Below are 24,961 nucleotides of genomic sequence, written 5' to 3'. Positions count from 1 at the left end.
TCAGCCCTTTTAATTACGACTACGGCAGGGGCGGTGCGTTGCGGCAGCGTCGCGTACGTACGCACCCGCCCGGTTGAACACGATTGGTGACGTCTATATACCGTAGTGGAAAAATAAATGGCGGTTGTAAAAAGCGATGGAAATCATTTCTACTAAAATATACGTTCTACGTTTCTAGGCTGGCTAAAAAAATTAGATTCCTCTTGAAAAGCGCGTTGTATTTATTTTGAACTAGTGCATCTACCATGTACCATAACATATAGTACAATACTAAATATAAAGTGATAAATATTAAATATTAAACAAGTATTCTTTAAAAGTTTTGGCGAGCGTGTTTCGGTCACGTGAGCCGGCATAAGTGCCGCTGATTTCAGTTTTTTGTACGGGTTTTCTGTGATCATGGGAAATCTTCGTATGCACACAAATATTTCAACTTTATCTTAGAATTAGACTCAAAAAAAAAAGAGATTATCTTCAGCCAATAGATCCTTATTGTTTGTAAGGTTTACAAAATATGTGCAAATAATAAGTAAAAATACGTATAAATAGTAGAAAAATAAATAAAATAATTGTTTTAGGCCGGCTTCAATGCAACAGCTGAAACGATTCGTTTCTCACAAAATCTTGGCAGCGATATGATATTGTTGAACGCGTTCGCTTACGCTTTGGAATTACTTTTTCTATTATCGTCACTTTTCCTTATGACCACGTATTTGGTGATTTCTCGAATGAATCGTCGTTTTCATAGCATGCTAAGGTATGTCCTTATTTTTTTTTGACCAATTTATAAACTGATTATAACTCCATCGACGGTTCTAGCGCAGTTGGTAAGAGCTTTGACTGCGTTTTTACGGGCGATGGTTTGAAACCGCCCTAGGCCGTTCAAGCATCAAACAGTTCAACAAGCATCATTTCATTAAAAAAAAGGTTAATAGGGTTATTGTTGACCGATTAAACGCTTTTTATTCATTGAATGATAGTTCCTGTCGGGGGACGGGTATAGCGCAGTGGGTAAGAGATCTCGCTACTGCTGTACGATCAATCAAGGGTTCGAGTCCGCTTCGGTGCCAATCAAGCTTTTCATCACTCAGGGATCGATAAACTGCTATCAGACTTGTCCAGGAGGATAAAAACACTGAATGAACGCATCGGCTAGCCTCAATTCTAGAAATCAATTACACGTTCGTGAACCTCAAACGATCCTGAATTGAAGTGACGATGGTCTCAAGCGGATTGATCATTATCCTTCATATGTCCTCTCTGCTGTTGCTTACGTCTGCACTAGTTAGTTACTTAGTAATAATTTACCACTCTGTCCTCACGTATCATTTCCTATAAACCTATTTCTTTAATGAGTGAGTACTACTGTGGAGAGATTTACGATATCCTTAATTTCATACTCACAATTACCTAGGGTATACTTTTTTCTCAGGAAACAGCATTAATCAACAGAAATAGTTGATTAATGCTGTCCTAGACGTATTATTCCTAAAATTTACAGCTAAGATCTACGCCGGAATATTTTACAATGCTAAAGGGAGAATTCTAAACGTACAATTAACAGGGTACAGTACGTCGTTCATACTGGTGTTGTTGATATTTGCAACCACAACAACAACATCAACAACAACAAATTGTACATTGGGCGCATTAATTCCTTGGCACTACTACTACTACCTAACTAGCGTAACTCTATTAAAGTTAAATTTGGGTAAAGTTTCGTTGAGCGTTAATCAATCCGCTTGGGACCTGCGCCCCCATGTTCACTTCAATTCAGAATCGTTTGAGGTTTACGAACGTGTAACTGGCCCCGTACAATGACTTGCGGGACCCAGCTGAGTGTTTTTATCCTCCTAGACAAATTTGGTGCCAATTTATCGACCCCGGAGGGATGACGGGCTTGGTGAGCACTAGGGCGGATTCGAACCTCCGATCGATTGTGCAGTAAGCGGAACCTTTAACCGTTACACTATATCGTAACACCATTAAAAGCAAAATAATTTCAATTATTCAAAAAAATTTTGAATTGTGAATACGACTAAGGAACTACGTAATAACGAACATTCAGGTTTCTGAAAATATTGTGAGACTTTCACCAAAGTAAAAAAAAGAGCTATCGGTTTCTGTTCCAATGGGAATCTATGAATATGAGAAATTGATTCCAGGATTTCTTCTTCTCGGTTTCAGGATTCTCATGAATTTCATGTGCGTCGGTATGCTTATAAATTCTATTTTTCGAACTTTTATGGTACCAGTTCGATTACTTCTAGGTAAGGAATATTTTTCAAATATTTGTTACTATCGAAAATTTACCATTTTTATATTTACCTCTATAAACTGCAGCTATATATCTTCCATAATAACTGCTGATTGTCAGAAAAGATGTGAAAAGATGGGAAGATCTGGAAGATTTTTGCATTTTTCAGTTTCCTACCATAAAAAAAAACACTAAAAACTAATTGTAACAACACATTTTCATACGTCGATTTTTTTTTACCAATTGTCGGGGGGTTTTTTTGTGAAGAAAAAATTCAGTAAATAGCTGAGATCAAATGTCTGGACTGCTCTTTACTAAGCAACCCGAACATCTGATCTCAGCTATTTACTGAATTTTTTTAGTGTCACCTAGGCCATAGGAAATCGTGTCGCCTTTTTGATTTCCGCTCAAATGTGACTCGATTTGATTGCTAGCTGTGCAACGAGCAATTACATTTCTTTAAGGCTCAAATTAGGCGCCGAACTCATTTTTTTCTCCTCACGAGGCACTTCGTGTGGACAGTGATTAACATAGAGTTGGTGGTAATAAACTCATTTCATCGAACGGAACGGAATCAAATGAGATCTTAATTAAGGGAAAAATACGGTGAAAAGCTTGAATTAGCACAGAGATTTCACTTACGAAGATACTGATTTGTTCGGAAGGATCGTAATTTGCTTATAATTTTCGACGACATGGATATAGAGGTTAATCCCAGAAAGTGTAGAACAAGAACAGTGATTTCGCTATCGTTGAGACATATAATACCGATTTTTTTTTTTTGGACTTTTCTAATAGTGTATATCTCTACATAGTTATCGAGTACTTCTATCACGTATTTTATTTTTATTCTGCTCTTTCATTTATTTACATAGTGTCTTATTTCACCTTAATTTTTCTCTTTATTTTACCAGGATAAAGCAAAAATAAATGCAAATTGTTAGATTGATACAAAAATTTTTTGCCACGATTTTTTTTTGTGAATATTTTGTAGTTATATTCACATTTGATGTAATTTGTTTTATTTTTTGTTATATTTAAAATTATTTTTTTTTGAAAGGAGCGCAGGGCGCGGAGAAAAGAGGTATGCACCATTCCCGTCTATCGCCCCAAAGCTCGGGCAGCAAGTCTATTCCCTCCAGATCCAGAAAAAAAAGGGGGCGGCTAAGATTTGAGGTAGTTCGTCGAGTGTGGAAACATGTGGCGAGGAACATATGCCTACTCTAGTGCGTATATTTCGAAAAACACCTAATTATATCCTTTTTTTCTAAAAATATAGAGGATAGAGAGTGAAACGTATGGATGTAGTTCGAGTAAAGATGTAAAACAGCAGGTAATGATGAACTAATATATTTCTCCACTTTTTCCTCCTCTTTCTGCCTTCCTCTCTTTTTCTTTCTCTATCTCCATTCCTCTCTCTCTGTTCAATTACCGTGTTTTCAGAAAAAAAATGAAAACAAAAAAAAGAAAAACAAAACAAGGAAACAATAATGAAAAATCCGTATCTTGTGGCTAACATTATTTAATGCAGGGAAATCCGAGCACTACGAAACCTCGTGCTAATCTTCATCATTCAATGATTGCAAAACTCAACACTTTCTCGATCCTCGAGAAAATCCTCAAAATTCGCTCCGATCCACTATTCAATAATGTTGTTTTTGGAGTTGAGTAGACGGATGGCAGTAGTGTTGCCATAGATGAGCTGATTCTCGTTGATATTCTGACTTTCCTTGTTAGAAACACATCCTACTCGAAAATTCAGCGATATTTTTATGTCTGTGGATTTGTTTTTTTGTTTTTTTACTGTTCAACACGAAGAAATCCGAGCGATACGGAATCTCTGTTAGAAAGGCAACGATCTCCTTAAAACTGTGCAGCTGGATGAAACAGACTACATATTTGTGTCCTTATTACTGGACATTTCCCATTCTTATCTTATTGAATGATAGGATTATTGATTAGCGATTGAATTATTGAACTATTAACTAGTCGTGAGAGCAATTGGAAAAATTTAAGGGGCTAAAAGATCAAAATGACCGAAATTTTCTGACCTGAATCGATTTTTTTTCTCATTTTTTTTTCTATTCACTTGCAGTTTGTGAAATGATTACCACTATTCGGAACGATTGATCGATTGATCGAATTTAGGTCGCGAATATCAGGTGGATTGGATTCTATCAGTCGATAACGTATGTCGTACCGGTCAACTGATCGCAATCCTACAAATCGATTGCACCGCATTTTTGATCTCAATCGAACGTCTTATCGCCACCATGTATATCCGACGTTATGAGCATATGTTCGCTTTGACAGTTCATCAGATTATTCTTATCGTCGTATTGGTACGTTTCCAATATTCGATCGATATTTATTTTTATTCGATTTGATAGCGCTTGTTTTCTTTTTAACTCTACAGATGATTGCCTTATACGGTTCTTCATATGAATTATTTATTGCTCACGGGGATGTTTATCAAGAAGTACGCTCACATACACTTATGTACATAGGATATGCAATGATAGTGACGAATCTTACGGGATTCTTGGTGAGTTTTCAGTTTGTGCACTCAAAGCGGTTCATATCCCTCAATCCATAGCGCTTGTGAACAATTATTATGCTACTATTATTATATTATATTATATTATATTATACTATTATTATATTATGCTTATATTATTATACATTATATATTATTATTATTACTATATTATGCTTGTCGCAAACTGCGACTATGCCCACCGCAAGTCGCGATGATCCCTGGTGGAAGTCGCGACGATCCCTGCCGCAAGTCGCGACGAAGCGTGTCGCAATGAAGCCTGCGCAACCCGCGCTGTCCCACCCTTTCTGTAGCAACATTTTGCATTATTCTGAATTTTTGGCGGAGTTACAGAAGGTACATATTTTTCATCCCTTATTCCTTATTACGTATTCATTAGGTATTTATGAGAAGTACTTCCGCATAGACGCGATTACGCTTGCCGCAGACCGCGACTATCCCTGCCGCATCCCGCGATTATGCATACCGCAAGTCGCGACAAAGCCGATCGCATCTTGCGCTGTCCCCTTCTTTCTGTAGCAAAATTTCTCATTACTGGGGAACTTTTGGCGGAGTTTTTGGGGGTATTGAAAAAGAAATGAAATGGAATGAAAAGAAATTTATCTCTTTTTGTGTCGCATTATTTTTTTTTTGCTGGAATATTTATTTGATAAAAGAAGTACCAAAATACATGTCAAAAATATCAAAATAATATAAAAAAAATAAATAAAATAAATAAATAAAATATAAAAGAAATATCAAAATAATATATATATATATAAAATAGAAATAAGAAATATAAAAGAAATATCAAGAAAAAAAACATATTCATTTGATAAAAGAAATATCAAAATCGTTGCTTTTTCTGTATTTTCGCGGGGGAAAAAAACGACATCGTTCAGTTTTTTCGAATCACTCAATATCTTTCTAAACGATATCTGACCGGTTCCGATCATGCACTATCGAAAAGCTATCAATGTCGGGAAAATTTGAACGCTGTACGGCTGATCTCACCCGTTTGTATTCTGCTATTCATCACACGATTCTGTCAATTCGCTTTCCGGATCTACACATACTACGTGGGATTATCGCTGGGAGCATTTCTGCTACGAATGCTTGCCCATATGTATAATATTGTGAGTGGGTTTTTTTTGTCTATTTTTAGTTTTTTCCTGGATTTTTTCCCATGGAACAGTACAGTTTCATTACATAACTGATAACTACATATTCCAGTCATTGGCGCTAAGTGTTTTTCTCACACCTGCACTACTTATTATTCGACAACCAAGGCTTGCCGGTATATTCTCGAAACGAATCGCAACGAAAACGAATTATGTTCACGATGACGCAAGTAGAACGACAGTACTCTATTTCGAAGGATTACAACGAATGTGGACGTGATCTCGGATCTTATTAGCCACACGAATGAATGAATGATTCATTCGAATTTCTGTCGAATGAAATTTGATGAGAAGTGAATAACCTCGATTCCACTCAAGAGTTGGCGGCGAAGAATACAATTTTTCCGAAGAATTTCCTGAAGAATTCGGAGATAGCCACAGAAATTTCACTCCGGAAAATTTTATAGCAACGCCATAGGCAAGAAATCGCCACGGGAAAATTGGAGATATTTGTCATCGTACGGTTTTCAATGAAGTTTTTTTTTACTGATGTTTGATCCCGACCTTTAAATCCATCATATGCGACAGACCTCTTTTTTCATCCAATAACTCCAACTCGGACCTCTTTTTTAAACCATCCAACTCGAAATTTATCGATTTTTTCCTCGTTTTTTGATGTTTTATCATTGAATTTGCTAATAAAATATTCCTAAACTTGTTGATCACAGTAGAAATGCTGGAAATTCCCGAGAAATTCCTCTTCTGCCAAAGTGAAGGGGTTGCAGTTTGGCCGTAATCGATTATTTGGATTACCATTCAGTGGAACGTAAAACCTCAATGGATGCATTTCAAAAACAGAGAGAGTTGAAACGATCATGAAGTTCTTAGCTAGCCACTGCGTGACTCACCGGTGGGTCAAGATTGGTCCCACTTTAAAATTCACTTATTTTCTACCATTTTTTTCCTACTATCATTGAAATATCGTCCTACTAATAGGAAGGAATACACAAAATAAAGCTCATAAAGTGGAAATAGATGATGACATGAACATCGGAGGAGAAAAGAGGACTAGAAAGGGAAAATTTCTGGAAAAAGAATTCCTGGGAAGAAGAAAGAAGTTGGACATCTTGTGATCGAACCGTTGTCGACAATCGAATGATCCAGAAAGTCACGTGAGCCACGTCGTATGATCATGGATACGGTAACTTGCGCACAACTCATCGATTCTATGGATTAAGGTTTTCTTGAGAAGTGTAAATTTGCTCCACATCATATTTGATCGAATACAGCTTAGAATTCGATTATTCGTGGATGGCTAAGTCGAATCGAATATCGCCTCGAGTGTGGCATTATTCGAAAGTGTCGAGCATTCGAACTACTGTTTTTTTTTGGATCGGTGACGAATTTCTAAGAATATTTCATTGCTTGCATATATACGAAATGATAAGATAAACGCATTTAACAAAGTAAAAACTAACGTGGAGATTTAAGAAATCTAAAGATTTAAATTTAATTTAGAGTTATTTAGTTTAATTTAATAATTAATCTCTAAATTTAATTTAGGTTTTATTTTATTTTAATTATTTAAGACAAAATATAAGTGAATGATGTAAAAATAAACATTTTTAATAGTAACAGATAATGTAACACTAACATTATCTGCTTCTATTAAAAATTTTATTTCCACATTATCTGTTACTATCAAAAATTCTTATCTCCATATTTACCTTTGTAAATTGTATTTCTAATATTTGCAATATTTTTTAAAATTATTTTCTTTGCAATATTTTATATTTTTCCCCGAATTAGACCTAACATTGTAGAATTCTCGAACTAAATTATACATATTATCACTACAACCATCACATCTACGTACATACATATATAAATCAGTGTGATTCATTCATTTCGCTAAATACACACACACACAATCGATGACTACAGTCTCCATAATTTTGGTACCGATGAGTTCCGATGAGTGGTCTTGTCGTGACCTCCTTGGTGAACGTGATACGTATGTATGTACGTATGAGTCAGGCGATGATAAAACGCTGTGCACTTTGTTTAGTCGGCACGACCTCGGACCCTACAGGAACTCCTCTTTTACGGATTTAAGTCCACATTTAATCAATCCTAAATTGTCTTCATATGATATATTTCCGATAAGAAGATCATAATGATTTAAGTGTATTTTTTATTTAATTAATTTTTAGTTTTTTTAATTTAAAATTTTTTAAAATTTTTTATTTTTATTTAACTAATTTAGAATTTTATTGTATTCTAATTTTATAATTACTTATAGTAATACAGTAATATATTTGTAATTATAATTGACAGCAACTATTTCTAGCAAATTTATTGTAGATCACGTGTACTGTAGATCACATGATCTTTGAGGCAAGAATAATACGGAAGACGCTTTGGCTCAATATAACCTTATTCATTTATTTTATTGTTTATTTACTGCATTATGGTCTTCGCAAATAAATAATAGAAAGTATCATAGGATAAAAGGATACGATTTAGTTGGTAAAAAATGTGTATATGAAACATTTCTGATGTAATGAAGATAGAACGGCAGAATCGATCGATAACCAATGATATCATGCTTCCTAGTTAGTTGTGTAAGCTGTAGAACTGCTCGTATACTACGTGGTTGTGCAACCAACAACATCCGTAGGGCAAACATAAACATAAACAAACGAACGAGCCATACAATCTCAGGTGATATCCATTTTTAGATCCAGAAGCAGATTTCTGCGATTAGTCGCTGAAACACATGCGAAGGAGTCTCCCGACTAGAAATTTCAGGAAAATATGCAAAAAAAAACGAGCTGAGAGCAGCGAACCGACAGTTATAGGAGGTATTTGGAGGTTTAGAGCAGAGAAATCAAAATCCTGAACCCTCGGATCCATAGACTTCTAAAAACAGTATGAAGCCGAACGTAAGAATTCAGTAGAGCTCTATAATCCAGTAATAATTGCTGCGATCCACCGATGGGTCACCCATTCTGGGCACGACGAGTGCCGTGACCCACCGGTGACTCACGAATCAAAAAGAAGCACAGGAATCAAAAGATTTTTTTCCTTTGAAACTATGCAAACTTGAAATTATGGGATTCTGCTTTAGACTGTAGTTAATCGTGGATTTTTTTCACTTATCTCTCGAAATAGATGGATATTATATTTCAACATTAGTAGAAAAAAAACTTAAAGTACGCAAACACTCCAGGATAAATCTATTATCTCTATTTTTCCACGTCAATTTCTTAAAAGTGCCCCACTTCTTAATATTACTCTGAGACGCATATAATTTTGAGAACTGGTACACTTTTTAGTAAATTTAATTTTAATATTTAACTAATAATTTTTGATGATTTTTTAAATCAATTGTGCACAAAATTTATGTTTTAGAGGTTCCAACTGATAACAATCTGTATCGCACGAAAAATTTGAACTGGAAAAGAAAAGATAAAGATCATGTCGATACTGCAAGTTGTTGCGGGACCCACTACTTCTACTGAAGCCCTCAACATACACATTTCTGCCTGTTGTTGAACCAATTTGAAACCAGGTGCAGTTGCGAAAGCAGTAACCCTCAAAATGGGACCCTTACTCGCCCCGAACTCCAACTCCGAATTGCAGCAAGAGCGGGTCCCACATTGATCGCAACACTTACGTGCACTTCCGTGCTTTGCAAACGCAGCCGCCCACGCAACTGGTACCGTTTTTTAGGTTATTTTGACACAATTAAGTAAATTCTCCTTGGGAAAAAAAAACTCAAAAAGAAAAGAAAACCATGTCTGGGATACGGTTTTCAACATTTTGCACTGTAACAGCACTTAAATACACAAGTTCAACCAAAAATATTATTTTATTGGCGTCAGTCGGGTTTTTTTTTTCTCAACAAACACTAAATTAATTACAAAATTTAACTCGTTACGAAGTGTTTAGTGCTGAATTTGTTAGGAAATTTTTTCTTTTTTCTCGTGAAAAAAAAAACTTTCACAAGTTGTCATTGTTTACTCGTTCAATTTGAAAATTTTGTTAGCACGCAACGTTCAGTGAGTATAACTTCATTTTATTATCATTACTATTTATTATCACTATTCTTACTGTCATGTTACTGTTATTACTGTTATGTTATTATTATTGTTGCATTATTATTGCTACTAGTAGTTTTAATATTTTTTTTCTTACTATTTTAATTATGGCCGTTTTGTATGTAGGTTACAGCAAAAGAGAAGGAACAATCTACATCACGTATGGGACCTTTTTCATCTATTCACTTCACGTTAATTTCGTAGCATTAACGGTTCCAGACCATTTTGAAAGATAAGAAAGCATAAAAGACCCGTCTCCAACGACACTGTGACTAATTAATTGATCAAGTAGATAGGAACGATTGTTCTATGGAAGGAAAAAAAGAGAGGACGACATTTTTGAAAATGAAGAAATAAAAAGAAATGATATTTTAAAAATGGTAAGGCAGTATGTGCGCTTTCCTCTTCTCTTTTTCTGATGTTTTTGTTGTTTTTTTTTTAGTTTTTTGTTGGTAAACTTTTCAGAATTTTTCTTACATTTCGGAAGCGTAATCACAATAACTTTGAACCTAAGAAAAGAAAGGAAAAAAGAAACCCAAGCATTACTACATCAGAAAAAATTCTAGGCTTTATTCCCACCTTGATCCATTTTCTTTTCCTTCTTTCTTCATTTTTTTTTCTAAAGTTTTAACAGTCTTAAATCTTCTAATTATTTCCGAGAAAGAATCCTTTCTAAATCCATGAAGTCAAAAAAAGAAAAAGTAAAGAAGTAGCTAAAGGTAAACACCTGCATAGGTATTTTCCTGTGTAGAAAATAAATTTTTTGTAAAAATATAAAAATTTTGCAATAAATATGTAAATTTTATGAAAAAATTTTCCGTGTCAACATTTTCTTTCCGTTTTTTCTTTACTCTCTTTTCTTTCGTGTTAGCATTTTCTTTCCGTTCTTTTTTTCTTTAACTCTCTTTTTTCGTCGCTCTTCCATAATTCTTCCCATACAGCACACTTTACCGTTACTCATCGCTCGCGGTTATGCAAATGTGTCCGGTTCACGTTGTCCCTGATCCTATTCGGGCCGTACCAACAACTCGTCGCATCCATGTTTGTCATGCCGATTCGCCACGGATCATCGCCACTTTTTCAACATTCGTAGTGAATATTTTACGTACTACGCACGACGCTGCGCTTAGGCGGTAGCTTTGTTACTGTATGTATACTGTATATTTTACTGTATATTGCTTTTTTGCCGAAAAAATCATTCAATGGACTTCTATGTGTATATTTCTCGGGCAGCGCAGCGCTTCCCAGTCATTCCGCTAAACAAAACAAACAACATTTCTCATTGTTAGTTGTTAGAATATTCATAAAAACAATTTAGGGACGACGTTATCGTGGCGGTGTTTGTCATTGTTTCAAACGCTTCACTCCTAGGGCCTTTAAAATCCGTGTTTATATTTTTACTCGTAGATCTTAGGGAGGGATTAAAAAAGATCTATCAAATGGTTTTACTAATTTGGAAGAAAAAAAAACCGCTTTTTCGTGATTTTAAATGATCAATTAAGTCATTTATTATTCATTTCAACATATCTTCATCTCACTCCTCATTCTCTCATTCATTCTCTCATTCTTCTTCTGTTTTTTTTTCTTCTTTTTTGCCGAGATTTGCTTCTGTTTTACTCAAAAATTTCGATCTTGCTGATTTTTTGCGATGCTTTCGATGAAATTCTTATTAGTTGTAAAATTCAGAAAAAAAAAGAGGACCGAGGAGATGCTTCCTTCTTCCGTTTTTTTTTCTTCTTCTTTTTTGCTGAGATTCGCTTCTGTTTTACTCAAAAATTTCGATTTTGCTGATTTTTTTGCGATGCTTTCGATGAAATTCTTATTAGTTGCAAAATTCAGAAAAAAAAGAGGGCCGAGGAGATGCTAAGAGGCTTTTTGTCTCCCATTTTGCTGATAGCGTGGAATACGTTATTATTATTATTATTATTATTATTATTATTATTATTATTATTTATTGTTATTGTTATTGTTATTATTATTCTATTTTTTTATCACTATTATTTTTTGTGGAATACGAGCATCGCTTGAAAATTTAGGTGATTTTCTATCAGATGCAATTGAAATCTATTCGATCACGACTGCAAAACTTCACCTTCAAATTCTTAGAGAAAAATTTTCACCTACCTGAAAGTGATACGTAGGTTACAATTCGTAGTTTCTGGATGTTCGTTAAACGTTGACGTTTGACGTTAAAAACGTATCTGTTCGTTCGATTTCCACACAAGTTTTTTTATTCTCTTCGAAACCAAATTTTTCGTGTTTTTATTCCTTCAAGACGAAAATATATAGGCCCAGATCGGGAAAATCAGGGTGAATAAAGAATGCGCTCATGTTCAAAGTCCTTTATTTCAGCGAATGCGACTGTTACTGTGGAAAATGTCACGCTGTTCTCAGTGAAAGCGTACTTTTTTACTCGATAGAACTACTAGAAAGTGAGCTATACGTCATTTCTGGCTGAAATTTGGACTGGAACCGTTTCGGGAGTGGAACTGCCGCTAGGCGCTGCGTCTGTTATCAAATTGATTTTGGTGCCATTTCATGGAAATTTTTCCAAAACTTGTCAAAGAATCCTCCCCTTATTAAAGAATTTCTGCCCATTATATCGGATATCCTGAATATTCTTGTCCAGTTATTTCTGATAATTTCTTTTATGCATTCATTCTTCCCATTTATTTTGTTCGCTTCTCTTTTAGACTCTTGCATGAGGTATAACTTTTTATCGAATGAGTTATCTAAAAAAAGGAAGAAATTGTACCTATACACCTCATATGTGTGACCACGCCGCAAAAACGACATCGCTCCGCCCATATGATCATATCCATGCCCTCCAAGGAAGCATCGTAGCTGAAAAAGATTGCCTTTTCTTTAAACCTGTCTTTCTTACCCATTTTTGACTTGGAACTCTTATATATATTATATTTGTACCATTCATAATTATGTTCATCTTGCACCAATTTCCTACTCAGCGCTACATTGAGTGCTCAGAAGTCTATGATGCATTATTACTAGCCTACAAATATCACCTACAGTTCAAAAATTATTTAATCACTCTGATAACCTACGATTAATACAAAATTTATTAGAAACTACCGCTTTTCATGCGATTATTTCAAATAAATCACATATACATAAGTAAATAAATAAATAAATAAGTGCGAAAAGAACCCTATATGCCCTTTGTCGTTGTGTTTTCATTCGCACGAACAAATGAGAAAAAAATCACTTACCCTAAATTTTTTCTCTCGTTCAATAGCTTCTGTATGTTCAGCTGCAATTTTATGTACAATCCGACATTATTTTCTCTGCAAACAATGTTCGTTCGCTTAATTTCTCTGTACTCTCCTAAAGCTTGTCGTAAAGTAGGACAATCCGAGCCGGCCACGTTGCGTTCCATTGTGGCGTGCCTGGGTACGACGTGTGTACCGTAAACGTTTGCGCGGCGGGACCCCCATCCAGTTCTCTCTGCCTGATTGCTGGGTATTGAACTGAAATACGACCAGCGAGCTCGAAACTAGTGAAACTCGAAAAACCAGTAAGCCTGGACTCTGCTCAGATGTTCTCTATCCGCACTTGTTTCCGAAATTAGGATTCAAATAATAATTAATAATTAATTAGATAATTTGACTGGATTTTTCTGGAGTTTCTCACTCATAAACAATCCATAATCGGATCAAAACGACACGAAGCACGACGCAGCTGCGTAGCAATTGCGCTCGAAGCGGTGCGGTGGAGCGCAGCGGTTGGAATCGAGGTGGGACCATCGCGAACTGCACCAATGAACGGTGATAGCAGTGGTCCAACCGTTATGCTTCACCGCAGCGCATAGAGCGCAACCGCTTACGCATCTGCACCGCGGCTCCATGTCGTTCTGACTCTGCTACACATGCAATAGAATCCCCATGTTTACTTTTATGGAAAAACAAATGCCGCTCCGTCCATCAATTCCAGACTTTAGCACCTCTCTAAAGGTGTATTTTTTAAGATCTTAGTAAAGCAAATCTTTTTGGCGTACAGGATGACTTGGTCATGTTCTATTTCGTTTATTCCAAAACAAAAAAAAACCAGTCTGGAGACAGCAGAAACCTCGGCAGTCTGGACTCATTTAAAGGCCCACGAATCTGAGGTGGTACGGATTTCAGGTGGAGTATTCGTATACGAGATCGTAGATTATGGAGAGGGGTATGATTCCTTCCTAATTGCCGTAAAAAACAGCCCGGAAGGTGTGGTGCCGCACAGAGCTGGAGCGCTCCAATCGAACTCCTTGTAGAAAGCGCGCCGGAACGCTCGAAGCCGTATCTTCCGGGCCGTTTTCTACGGCAATTAGGAAGAAATGAACGGAATCACCCTCCTCATAATCTACGACCCCGTACAGGCATAACCCACCTGAAACCCGCACCACCTCAGATTCGTGGGGTGATGCCTTCAAGGTTGTGAGTATATGTATGGATAGTATAGCCGATGTCAACTGTTCGCCACCACGTCACACCCTGTAGCGGTTGAAGAAACAGGTCGAGAATCGGATGGTTCGATTCAATGAACATCATCGTAGTGGGCGATGAGAAGATCCAGCATCGTCATTTTGGATTTCTCGGCGAAATCCGAGCGTGGCCAGTCCAAAAGGGTTGGTTGACCCTTAGCCAATGACCCCAACTCCCTGCCGCTCTTATCGTTATATAAGCTGTAGATCACTGTTTTCAAAGTATTTTTCACTATTTTTTTATCGTTTTTTTAATAGAACCGGATATTTTTTAAATGTTTTTGTTAATTGAATTAATTTTTTAGATTGTTTTTCTTTTTCAAGTAGATTTTTGCTAATTAATTTACCAATAAGTCTTCGTAGATAGAGAAAATATATAGGTATTTTTTAAAAAAGTTTTCCCAAAAGTCCTCAGGGGCTTCCAACCGCAAACCTAGCGACCGGACTGGGTACGGTTTACACTCACAGAACCACATTGAGCGATAGCATCGATATGGGTTTTCTATCCCAGGAAAACGTTAAAATAAAAGCCTATTCCATTTGAGAATTATGTGGAATTGTATATTTTTACATTTCATTTGTATTTTGTACATTTATTTTATTTACATACTTCATATTTTCATCCTTTTTGGTGTACAACTGGTGTACGTGAACGTGGATGAATGAATAAATAAATAAATAAATAAATAAATAAATATAATAAATACGACGCGAATATAAATATGACGAATATTTACTTATATTTTACGAACATAAAATATAACGAAAACGCCGAAACGTTAGCTGTCAATAAATATCAATGCCAATCTTGGCTAGAGCTCAAACAAATCAATTTTTAAATTAATTGTCATATTAAAATTCTGATTGAAACTGCGAGTGAATTCCGGGTCCCAATAAGCAGCCTCAGTACATAGATTTCCTGGAATGATAGGAAATATTAGAATAATCCAAAGTAATGAAGGAAGGAAGGGATTAACACATCCAGATCTTAGGGAAAGACATAAAAGACAGAGAGAGAGAGAGACAAAACGACAAGCAGCTAAGCAAGCAAGAAAGGTCCCATACGAAAATTTGAGAATAGAGAAAATAGAGAATAGAGAAAAAGAAAGAAAGAAAAGAAAAGAAGAAAAAATAGAGAACAGAGAGAAAATGGAAAAATTTGAGAATTTGAGAATATGTTTGAGTTAAATTTGTATGATATCCTGAAGTAAGAAAAGAACATTTCAAGTAGAGTCCTCGGCTTTCTCCTCCTTCTAGGATCATGCAGGAACCTCAATTTTGAATCTTCGCAGCTGATATGTTCGCTATCCGCATCCAGTATATCCGTATTTGATGCCTATTCAAATTGAATCGTATTCACATCGATGTACTCATGAAAAACGAATCGTGCAAATTGTAAATATCAATCGAGCTGTGTCCATATTTCGTTTGATTATAACCGGCCGCGGACTGCTCAACCGACCGTTCCACAAATCCTATAACTTCCTTTTTCGCCCCTCTCCACCCTCCTCCTCTCCCAGCTAACCATCATCGATGACAGCATCACTTCCAAATATTCCCACATGGATTCCCAGATCCGCACCTGAACTTTGTCGTTGTCCCCCCACGGCTGGTGCTTCTGGATCCCATGTGCCTCGTTCCATATCATTCGAAAATATTCACATATTCATGCAGATGCCAAACGAACCAAATGGGTATTGTGGACCGCATACGAGCGCCACCAATAACAGTATCCAGGCGACAAATTTGAACATGGATGGGAATGTAAGCAATTTCTCTTTTCTTCTTTTTTTTCCCCTCATTTTCATACTTCTATTCATCATCGTTTTCTATTAATAACAAACATTCGTCGCTCGAAGCTGTGTCCCGGCGCCTCTAGTTGACCCTATTAATCGTCGCACGCACGAATACGACAAGCAGCAGCAGCACAGTATTCCGTTACGGTGCTTACCGCGCACACACACCTGAATAGCCGCGTAACGTAACGTGGTGTGTGTGTTGTGACCGTATATGACCATCTAACACAATGATGATCGGCTTACAGTTACGCTATCAACGACGTCCCGGTGAACATTTAATGCGTGGACCATATACGGGTCCAATTCCACGGATACGTTCGAAAAATGTGAATCCAACCAACACGGCCATCGATCAATATGAAGATTGTTCTTCGACAGTGGTAAGTTTTCCGGAGAAAAAAGAAAAAATTCCCTTCATTTAAAAAAAACCCTGAATTTACTTCAACTCGATCCCAGAAATTTAGTTCAGTTTCGTCAGATTTTTTTTCCCATCAGCTCTGGGTTTTTTTTTTTCTTATACTCTTCTCGTTCAATTATTAGTTGCTATCCTCCTCTTTCTCTTTCTCTCTTTATTTCTTTCTTCTCTCTTTTCCCCAGCTCCGCTTCCCTGTTTTTTCAATCCTTCTTCTCCCTTCACTTCTTCTTGCTCGTGGATACCTTGGTTACTTTTCTTAACGGGATTTTCGTTCGTTTTTTTAATCTGGGTTTTTTTTTGAAGAAAACAACATTTTTCTTTATGCTTTCTTGAGGACAATTGGTTTTCCCTTCTTTTACGTCGTTACCATTGTTTCTCACCAAATATGTAGTTTTATAGCCTTTGAAATCCTTTTCTTTTTTCTTTGCATGTTTTTAGCCATCTTGTTATATCTCTATTATCATTCACTATATTTTCTATTTCACATTTTATTTTACTTCCATTTTAATTCATGTTTACAAACGTTCAATCCTTTTTTCTATTAGTTTCGATTGTCATTGAACCTTCTCAATCGTATTATTTTTATTTTTTTAAAAATATTTTTAACAGCTCGATTGCCTTCTGCTGCTGTCGAAATAGCTAAATTTATTGGCAAAAACATCAATTTCTGATATAAGCTATTCTGAAATTAAATTAAGATAATCCGAAAAAATGTCAACGCTGAAAATTCTCTTTGGTACGGATGCACCACCATTAGTACTAATTGTTTTAAATGCTCCACTGTTTTCCGGATGAATAATGAAACATGCAGCAGTTCAAACATAACATTATTGTAAAATAATTTTAAAATATTTAATACTGAAAAAATGTAGGGAAATATTTGGGAATTCTTTCCATATCAGAAAAGCGAATGTGTGGTTTTTTTTGTGAGCTATTAATTAATAATTTTTTTATTCATAATAAATATTTCTATTGTCTTAGAGGTCCCATCAAATTCTTCTAAATAACCACATTGCAGCGACAAAAAAGAACCATCACCCGGCTGGACACTTTTCGAGAAAACGCCATTGAAACGGTAGGTGAAGCATTAATATGCGCAGAAGCTAGTGAATTCTATCGATTCGTTTTTTGATCTACGATGAATTTCGTTTCTTGGACGAATCGGACACGCCATCGCCTGCCTCTAGTGGTCATCCGATTGTAAACGCTCATGCCGCCCCTGCTCAATCTATAGCTAGGTAAGCGGGGAAAAAATAATATTTTTCGGTAAAATCGTGTGTGTGTGTGCCATGGCTGGTACCTATGTTTGCGCGGATGGACGCCACGCGCGCCGCCTCACGCGTCGCGGCTGCTCGAGAGAACACAGGTGCCGGCGCTCAATTAAAATTTAAAATATAATGAGTTTAAACTAATATGTCGAATGAAAGTCTTTTTTTTCAGCAAAAGACGATTGACACCATCGCTAATTGCTTATTGCTTACTGCCACTTATTCAATTGACAGTATCGATTGGACTCATTTTTCTAGCTGTGCTCCGTCTTCGAGAATTGTTTCAGGTTATTCTGATTTTTTTTTCCAATATGGAAAATTGACAAGTGATCCCAGCAAACAGTCCACACCAGCACCAATGTGGTTTTTTTTTTCTTTAGACGATCATGAATTAAGCAAAGAAAAAGAAATAACACGCGTAGCAGTCGCGAACACAAAAGAAGAACAAATACACCATCTAGAAGTAACAACTAGAAAATCAGGGACTAATTCAAGTTATAAGGGCGGGTGTAGCGCAGTCGGTTAGGGGTTCCGCTTCCTGCACGATCGATCGGAGGTTCGAATCCGGCCCAGTGCTCACCAAGCCTTTCATCCCTCCAGTATTAAAACCAAACTTGTCTGGGAGGATAAAAACACTGACTTGACCCATCGGCTGGCCACCGCAAGTCATTTTATGGGGCAGTTACAAGTTCGTGAACCTCAAACGATTCTGAATTGAAGTGAGCGTGGTGGCGCGGGCCCCAAGCGGATTGATTAGCGCCAGACACTTTATCCTTTATCCTTTAATTCAAGCCAATCTAAATTGTCCACCATTCTTCCTCGAGCAAGTTATCCAGTTATCATAGTGATGTAGTTCTCTCAGAACACCTTAATCAATGGAATCCGGATGTAGTAGCAAGGCGAGTGTCCGCGCGAACGTCTACGGTAGACTCGTTGCATGCAGACACGCGACAACGGCTTGTAGTGGAGTATGCTGAATTTCTAATAATGCTGAGTGCAGATAACGGTATTTTCTCTTAACTAGAGAAGTGATCTCGATTTATGTCCAAGTAAATTATGGATTACCATTTACAGTCTGTATTTTCTTCACAACACCTCACTTTCTACAGAATCTTCGTACAATAGTGCAGGATAGTGTCTGACGTTAATCAATCTGCTCGGGATGCGACACCGCGTTCACTTCAAATCAAAATCGTTTGGAGTTTTCGAACGTGTAACTGGCCTACGCTTTAGGATGAAGGGCTTAGTTGGCACTAGAGCGGAGTCAAACTTCCGACTGATCATGCAGAAACAGCCGAACCTCTTACCAACTGCGCTACACCCCCACCCTCCTCCAACCCAACAGTAGAAGATCGAAATAAACAACACATAATGGAACTGTACAAATTTGTAGCATATTTTATATCATCAATAACAAATATTATTTTGTGCCGAAAGATAATTCGAGATCCTCCATAGAAAGTATTTTTCAGGATCCCCTCTCATCGAATTCACTTATAGATTTTGACAAGCCCGACGCACATCTTCCAATGGACGATGAAAGTGGGTTGATGGTCGAGGGATTTTTGTGTTATTAATTTTTAACAACACTAAAAACCCATGCATTTCAGGTTCGCGAACGTTAAAAATTCGTTCCGCAATTTCGGTGCTGATTCCGGCCGCGTTTCAATGTGTGGCTGCGATTGCCGGCTTTTGGCCGCTTGCCAAAGAAAGTTCTAATCGTTACAAGGTACGGGATGCGTTTATCGATTTTTACGATACGATCTACCTACAAACTCTATCTTTTCAGTATATTCATATTGTTTTCTGTTCATTGGCTGTTTTACAATGGTTACCTAGTGTACACGCTGTCGCCATCGAATTAAATCAAACTTTTGTACAAATGCACGAATGGTATCAGATGTGAGTTTATACTTAGATTTGGGAGCGACGTCAGCGACGAAAAAGTGCGCGTTAATGTGCCCGCAGAGATTGTAGAAGCGATGACGTGGCACAGTCGTCACATACGCTACCGATTGGTGATTATCGATTGGGCGCTGTGAATTGGCGGCGTCTGTCGATAATCACCGCGTGGTGGTAGGGACACTATCGCTCTACGCTGCAAGCTCTACGAGAAGCCCTATCAATCGATATCGGGAAATCTCAGTGTAGGGAATCGCACATTGTTGCGCCTGATTGTGCAAATGCACTACACACCATAGATTTTCCTGTCCACTCGACTCGACTTCAAAGAAAAAATCCTGTCAAAGTTACGCGAACTAGGATTTGTTCTATATCTAAGCGTTTGTCTTTCACAACTCAGATCGATCATTTGTGATCTATCGATCGACATTACTCGATAATCAGTGGTGTGGTGTCGCGAAAATCTACCACTCAACCTCATACAATGGTTCGCATGTTTACCAAGCCTTCGTCGTAACAGATTTTCTATGTTTTCCTGGAAACGCTACTAACTCACTAAATTCATTCGCTAAGAAATTTTACTTATCGCCTAATACCATTCAAAGCTTACGTAAAAAATGTTCTTTTAACAGTTTGTAGCAAATTTCAAGTGCATTACTATGCTTTGGAAGTACACAGCGGCAGTGTGAGGTGAGCGTCGCACCGTGCGTCACCTACGGTAGATACGTTGAACATAGACACGCGCGACGAGTGATTGGGTTCTGAATATCCAACCAGAGTTTACCGATAATCGTAACAAATTAGTAATACGGGTTCAATAATCCAGGGTTAAGGACCTGTTTGTTCAACTTATTTTTACATATATACCTTATATTTTTATTTTTATATGTTTTTATATAACTTGGCACGCAATTTTTTTTCTTATTGTTCCATTTTTCGCCGATAGTTCTTCATGTTCATGTTACTTGCTTTTTCTGATTGTATCCTGTACCCTTTTACCTTCGATGTGTTCTATCCGCAATTTTATAGCTCTGATTATTTATTAACTTTATTTTAAGAGATTTGAGGAAGAAGGGAGGGTAGCTAGAGGATCGAGTATTGGTTGCATTATTTTAAACTTTGAAATAGTCCGTGTTTTTTTTTCATTATAATAGAAATACAACAATTAAAACTGTAGTTTTTCTGAAGTGCGATAGTTCGACCTTCCTTGAATCTTCGCATAGAAATTGTAACTTGTCGATAGTCAAATTTAAGCAACAGCCAAGATTGTTAACAAAATTTATTACGGCTAACGTTTCGGCGTTGTCGCCTTCGTCAGAGCCTGGAAAGTCAGATCATTTGTGATGTATCCTCTCAAATGCCTCATCCAGAACAAGTCATCATCCTCTAGGACATTACACTCGGAAACAAAAACCAAAAAAGCCTAAATCGTTGTGCCTACCTCAGTAGCCGCGTTGCGGTGATGTTAGCGGATATCCGCGTGGTGCAATCACTCCTCTTTGTAGTTTTTTTTTATTCTAATATCCTATCGCCCAAATGAGGGACAGTAGTGGAATTCCAGAAAATTCTCTGACAATCGCAATTGTGGAACGGTCATTTCTGCGCATTTCCCCTCCGATGCTAAAGTGAACTTCCTATTTCACAAAATTTCACATATCCACCCTATTTTTACTTGAGTAAGCAAAAATAGAGTGCATATGGGAAATTGGTAAGTAAAAATAGGGCAGAAGATTTCCAATATTCACTCTATTTTTACTTACGTAAATAAAAATAGGGTGGATATGTGCTTTCCTATGTTCATCCTATTTTTACTTACGCGTGACTAGTCATATTTGCTGTGCACTTGGTTGGTGTCATACGGAGATTCGTAACTAGTTCTAACCTCCGGACAAAATCCTCCGAAATGGTCATCGCCAGCATGGCGATGTTACGTAGAACATCGGGAAATGTGAGGGACGATAAAAAAATACGATTACTTGCAAGTATTCAGCATCATCTGTATTGAGGACTTCTAGCACTGTTTCACCAAAAATTCACGCAAAAAAAAAATAAAAAATCCCAAAAGAAATAAAAATCACCTTAATGAGTAAATTTGCACAAAAATAACTGAGAAAACTTAACTGGAATTACTCAATATTCCTTCTTTTTAATTTTCCTTCTTTCTTTAATTTGAAAAAAAGAAATCCCGAAGGTGGTTCAAATCACATTGGAGAGTAATTGTGCAGAAAAAATTGCCAACATAGCTGAAATTATTCATTATTTCCTCTTTTTCCTCAGTGCTAACCCTCTAAGATCGGCTCGGATACGAGCGACAGATCGCAGCACCTATCCGTGAATTTATTCCCGAACGTTCTCCATTGGCTCTATTTCCAATTGTCATATATTTTATAACGTAAGCTCTGCTTTTCAACATAGGACCAACGCAATAGCTTACATTACATTCGAATCAAGAAATTGATAGCTGGTTTCTCTAAAGAGTCCAAAGCTTGGATTTGGACTTTCCTTGAATGAGAGCATCGAAATATTCTCGGTAACTAACGCGAACAAGTGAAAATGAAGAAAATTTAAGTTTGAAAAAAAAGAAAATTATAGAGATGGCAGAAACGCAAACGAATCAAAGTACGCGAGGAAAAGTGAGGAAGGATTTATTCGACACTCAACTCTATCATTCATCTAAACTATAACACTGATGTGTACTAGTACTGTGCTCCCTGTGAACTTCTAAAATTTAAACATTCCAGTTTTCAAGTTCTGGATTGTAGTATTTGGAAATGCAAAACTAAACTATGCAAGTACTTCTAGTTTTAGAATTGAATAATAAAGCAATTTCAAGGAATCGGTAAAAGAAAAACGCATTTATTTCTAGGTCATCGTACTTAATTTACGTGATTTTGTTGTGCGCTGCAGCATTTGGAGCCATAATCCTTCCATCTATAACGCTTTGTATTGCCGCAACACAATTGCTACCGTATTCTCGGCAATTAAAGGTTTGTGAATTGCAATCTCGGGTAGAATGTAGTTGGAGGGCCACTCAGTGGCGCCCTTATTTCTGGAAGTGAACAAGTAAGTCAGTCGGAAGCCCTAAGACCTAAGCATTAGTTTTAGAGGATGTATGACATGTCTGATAAAGTTACGAAGAAAAAAAGGTAAGATAGAGCGTCCAGAAATAAGGGCGCCACTGAGTTACCCCCTCTCCTTTAACTGCATTCTCCCCACAATCTCTTTTTCATGGAACTTATTTCATTTACATCAGTCTTTTTTCAAACAAAAATCATCCAGCTAATATTTTCGTACCTGAGTAGTGTTTCCTACTATCCAAGCAAATTTGTAGATTTCATTTGCAAGATTTTCTAAGACTAAGCAAGTCCCTTTTCCCTTGCACATCCTAGAAATCGAAGCTCTATCAATCAAGTCCAGTGAACTGTTTTAAAGTCACAGGCACTTATGTTCATGCGAGCGTCCGTTGCAACTCGCGGATCTTTTCTCGTCCCTGATAGAATCTCTGCCCTAATCGCGATCGTACTTCCCAGTCGTTTGAACAACCATAGAGTTCGACTACGTTTCCAAGATTCCAGGGTGACGTCATAGGAGTATGCCTGGCTTTGGGCACAGCACTAATTGCAGCCAGTGTATGCTGTTTTTCCGGCTACGCAACTTCGCGATCCCTCACCAATGTTACCCAATGGTACGAGTTCTCCGGCTATACGTTCAATCCCTATGAAATTTCCCGGGGAAATTTTCAGGAAAGCATCACCGGTTATCGCCAATCAGAGTGCTCTCTACTCGTTTGCCCTGAAGGAGGTTATTGTCGCTAGTTACGTGTTGTTAGCATCTGTATTTTTCTTCGTCGCCGCTGTACAGCGTAATCAAAGTCTGGTGATTGCGGCCGCTATTATTCAACTGTAACTTTCCCTTTCTTTAACAGCATTTTCGAGTGGATTTTCAGGATATTTTCTTCAGGATTTGTGTACTAGCACTCAGCCAGCTGCTTATACCGTCTCGTTTTGCGGCAGTGCTTATCAACTCACGAGTTCTTTCCATTGATAATAGCATATATCCTGTAGCACAAGTCAAGTAAGTTCAGTTTTATAACAAACTTTGTGGGAAAAAAAATCTTTTTTAACTGTTGTTGATACAGAAGTGTAAAAGGTCGAGCTTCTGTGAATCATGGCATAATGACTGCTAGCATTCGATTGACAATGCCATGATTTTTAATTGATTTTCTTGAGCTGTAGCCAAGATTGATATTGATCTTCTTTTTTAAAATAGCTGTTCTGGATGAGACCCTTGAGAGGATAAATCACTAATGGCTTTGATTTTTTCCAAGCTCTGACGAAGGCGATAACGCCGAAACGTTAGCTGTTGTTTAATAAAGGCGATCAATACCAATCTTGGCTACAGCTCAAGAAAATCAATTAAAAACTACGTTTCAACATGCCAAGATTCAAAGACAGTCGAACGTGGGCAATGTCAAGATTGTTAACAGTCTTTATTACGGGTAATGTCTCAGCGTTGTCGCCTTCGTCAGAACATTTGCAACGTATCCTCAAAAATGCCTCATCCAGAACAAGTAATTATCCCCTAAGATGTTGGGCGGAGGCTCTGACGAAGGTGACAACGCCGAACCGTAATGAAGACTGTTGCTGATACATTTGATCATAATTCTTCAACCGGGCGGTGGTACGGGTTTGATTAGGTTATGGCAGCCGGAGGAAAGAGTCAAAAAGAGAAAATCCTCCCGTAACCGCAAACGTATCGTGTGTCACGGTGTTGTAGAATAGAATTGCGACGACTATACGAATGGTTGATATAGGTAAACAAGGACAAACAAGATTTTCAAAAGAAAAGAACCTCTGATTTCAGTGTTGTGCTCCTCTATGCCTTCCTCATAGCACTATTACTTGTGATCTCAATTCAATTTATCGCCACTGTTATCTCAATTCGAAGTCATTCCACGACCATCGCCTCAGCGCCCACTCTGGAATATCCTCAGCAAAGAACGAGTTTTTGAGGAAAATGCTCATAAATATTTTTTTCACTGTCACGCACAACATAAAATCCAGAAAAAAAAACAATTTATACT

General features: G+C 37.2%; 2 protein-coding genes across 4 annotated transcripts; both read left to right on the top strand.

Moving 5' to 3' along the window:
* Window positions 1-2,131: 2,131 nt before the first annotated feature.
* On the top strand, window positions 2,132-6,194 carry RB195_008465 (uncharacterized protein; the record flags this gene model as incomplete). Of its 2 annotated transcripts, none has more annotated exons than XM_064194983.1 (5): window positions 2,132-2,213; window positions 4,406-4,599; window positions 4,674-4,802; window positions 5,696-5,929; window positions 6,027-6,194. In XM_064194983.1, the coding sequence occupies 5 exons, from the start codon at window positions 2,132-2,134 to the stop codon at window positions 6,192-6,194; spliced, it is 807 nt and encodes a 268-aa protein (XP_064046127.1). The 2 variants fall into 2 exon arrangements, with proteins under 2 accessions (XP_064046127.1, XP_064046128.1); XM_064194982.1 differs by lacking the exon at window positions 2,132-2,213 and adding an exon at window positions 2,246-2,270.
* A 9,974-nt stretch (window positions 6,195-16,168) lies between these two features.
* On the top strand, window positions 16,169-24,889 carry RB195_008464 (uncharacterized protein; the record flags this gene model as incomplete). 2 transcript variants are annotated; one of them, XM_064194980.1, is made up of 10 exons in its annotated part: window positions 16,169-16,258; window positions 16,539-16,673; window positions 19,449-19,518; window positions 19,587-19,705; window positions 19,766-19,878; window positions 22,745-22,865; window positions 23,454-23,563; window positions 23,622-23,780; window positions 23,839-23,952; window positions 24,742-24,889. In XM_064194980.1, 10 exons carry the CDS (start codon window positions 16,169-16,171, stop codon window positions 24,887-24,889), a joined length of 1,179 nt encoding a protein of 392 aa, XP_064046125.1. The 2 variants fall into 2 exon arrangements, with proteins under 2 accessions (XP_064046125.1, XP_064046126.1); XM_064194981.1 differs by lacking the exon at window positions 16,169-16,258 and having other exon boundaries at window positions 16,521-16,673.
* Window positions 24,890-24,961: the final 72 nt, after the last annotated feature.

This window comes from Necator americanus, chromosome III (assembly GCF_031761385.1).
Source record: "Necator americanus strain Aroian chromosome III, whole genome shotgun sequence".
Classification (NCBI taxonomy): Eukaryota; Metazoa; Nematoda; class Chromadorea; order Rhabditida; family Ancylostomatidae; genus Necator; species Necator americanus.
Note: the sequence above shows the minus strand (reverse complement) of the source record. Positions and strands in the feature narration are given on the sequence as shown.